The sequence below is a fragment of the Rhagoletis pomonella genome, unplaced genomic scaffold (genome assembly GCF_013731165.1).
Source record: "Rhagoletis pomonella isolate Grant_MI unplaced genomic scaffold, Rhpom_1.0 Rhpom_scaffold_00006, whole genome shotgun sequence".
NCBI classification, from domain to species: Eukaryota; Metazoa; Arthropoda; class Insecta; order Diptera; family Tephritidae; genus Rhagoletis; species Rhagoletis pomonella.
The window spans coordinates 72196176-72198200 of record NW_023458560.1 but is presented as its reverse complement, the minus strand read 5'-3'; the positions used below and the strand labels follow the sequence as shown (position 1 = coordinate 72198200).

General features: G+C 36.9%; 1 protein-coding gene across 1 annotated transcript in view; it reads right to left on the bottom strand.

Moving 5' to 3' along the window:
- Window positions 1–255, bottom strand: part of LOC118741265 (protein D3-like) — a 2955-nt gene extending 2700 nt beyond the window's left edge. Inside the window, exon 1 of the mRNA XM_036473179.1 lies at window positions 39–255. Within this exon, the coding sequence (XP_036329072.1) occupies window positions 39–122 (84 nt within the window). The 5' untranslated portion in view covers window positions 123–255. The remainder of the gene's footprint in view (window positions 1–38) is intronic.
- Between the last annotated feature and the right edge of the window lie 1770 nt (window positions 256–2025).

The following is a 2025-nucleotide window of genomic DNA, read 5'->3' as shown; positions in this document are numbered from 1 at the left end:
CGTATAACATCTGGAACAACTTCATGCTGCTCAAAGACCTCCTTTACTCTATTTTCTTCGTTGGCATCGATGCAGATGAAGAACAAAAAACAAAATACTTTTACAAACCCTAAGTTCGACATTTTGCGTATGCCTTGTATGTGGAACCGATGTTTCACTTTATTATTAAGATAAAATACATATGCACATATGTATATGATCTAAATCGTATCGACTTTGGAATGTCACTACACCTCTTTTGTGAGCTTTGGGTGGTTTTCGAGTAATATGCAGTATAAATTGCACATTTACTTGCATTTATTTATAAATGAGATGAGCATTGAGGCACAAATCGCACACGTTCTTCAAAATCATCTTAACTTGAAAATTATAACTTTTGATATGAGCTAAAAATATATCTGAAAAAAGCCATGTAAGTAAAAATTTCAAACTTTGTAAAAAACTTGCACAGCTTTTTAATTATACATACATATATTCTGGAATCATTTTGGCTGCATTGCTGTTAAATGGACAAAGACAATAATAAATTTCAGTGTCTGAATTACATATATCAGAATCACAGTATCCCATATAGAAAACTGTAATAGTCCTGGCTAGCTACATTGTGTAATAATCAGATGACATGGGGACACAAAAATTTTTTTTAAATATGTTCACTAAAATTATATTAAAAAAATAATGATTTGGCAAGTTGTTATCGAATTTAATCACTTATTTTTAAAAGGTAAATGTTAATAAAACTATTTTATTTATAATCCCAAATTTAGCATATAAAATCTCCCACACCAAACACTTACGATTGGGTAACGCCGCTTCGAATTTTTCAAAATTTAGCAATTGTCAATTTTTTTAAACGCTCCGATTAAGAAAACTCCTCCGGATAATCGTCAGATTATGGAACCAGGGTATTGAGATGAACCTTCTGTATGAAAATCTGACGCGCTCGAGTAATCCCAAATGGCGATCTTTTTGCATCTTCAAGAAGACTCCACGAGTTTGCGTCACATCTGGATCGTCAGATTATTGAATGGGACGTTCACTCGGGCCCTTTTTTTTGTCATTTTTCGCCCTTCTGTACGCCCATCTTCACCATGCAAATCGGCCGATTAGCATATCTCCGTATTCAGAAACACGTTTGATTTATTCACTATCAATAGGTATCTCGAGTAAATCCACGTAACTGTTTTTTTTTTACATTTTTGGAACCCTGTAGATCATCCACCCACCGCTGGAAGGGAAAACATCACATGAACTTTTTTCTTCCCCTCATATAATCTTCAAAATCCAATAGGTCGAGTAAATCCAGATTTAACATCGTGGGCTCCCCTACTATAAAGCATGAGAAATATTTTTATAAAAAACTCCCGCCCAAACCTAATTTTTTCTGAAATATTTTGGTCCAACATTTTTACCAACAGATCACGTTCACGATTTCCAGTGATACATTTATCTGCTAAAATTACGGTTTGGTGGTTGTCAGAAGGTATATTTCCATTGTCGTTTTTAATCCTAACCTAACGAAAGTGTATGTTCGCGAAAGTTGAAATTCTCCAGTTCAAGGTCTTGAAATTCTCCAATGATCTGGCGTTTCACAGCACGGTTAATCGCTATACGAAATAAATTTGAAGAACTTTTTCCCATTTACTTATTGGGCCAATCGGAACACTCGGGGGCTGTTGTTGTTGTAGCAGCATACAGGTTCCCCAAAGGGTTTTTGGGGTGTTGCTGGAGTGACAGTCCTTGGCCAGATATAAATCTGGGTCGTTCCGGTTATGTAGACCCGACTGTCGTGGGAACGGGGCTCGGCATAATCGGTGGTACAGCACGTCGCTGTAATCGGACATTCACGGCACTCGACCCCAAAAATACCCGGCGGCTGTTTTATGCAATAGTATTGCCCTTACCGAATCTCGAATATAAACTAGATCGGATCATAACTAAGATGTTTAACAATAACACAACTCCAGCGCCACCTGGTAGGTTAAACTGGGAATCTGAACTATCCAGAGACCTTACTCAAGCACA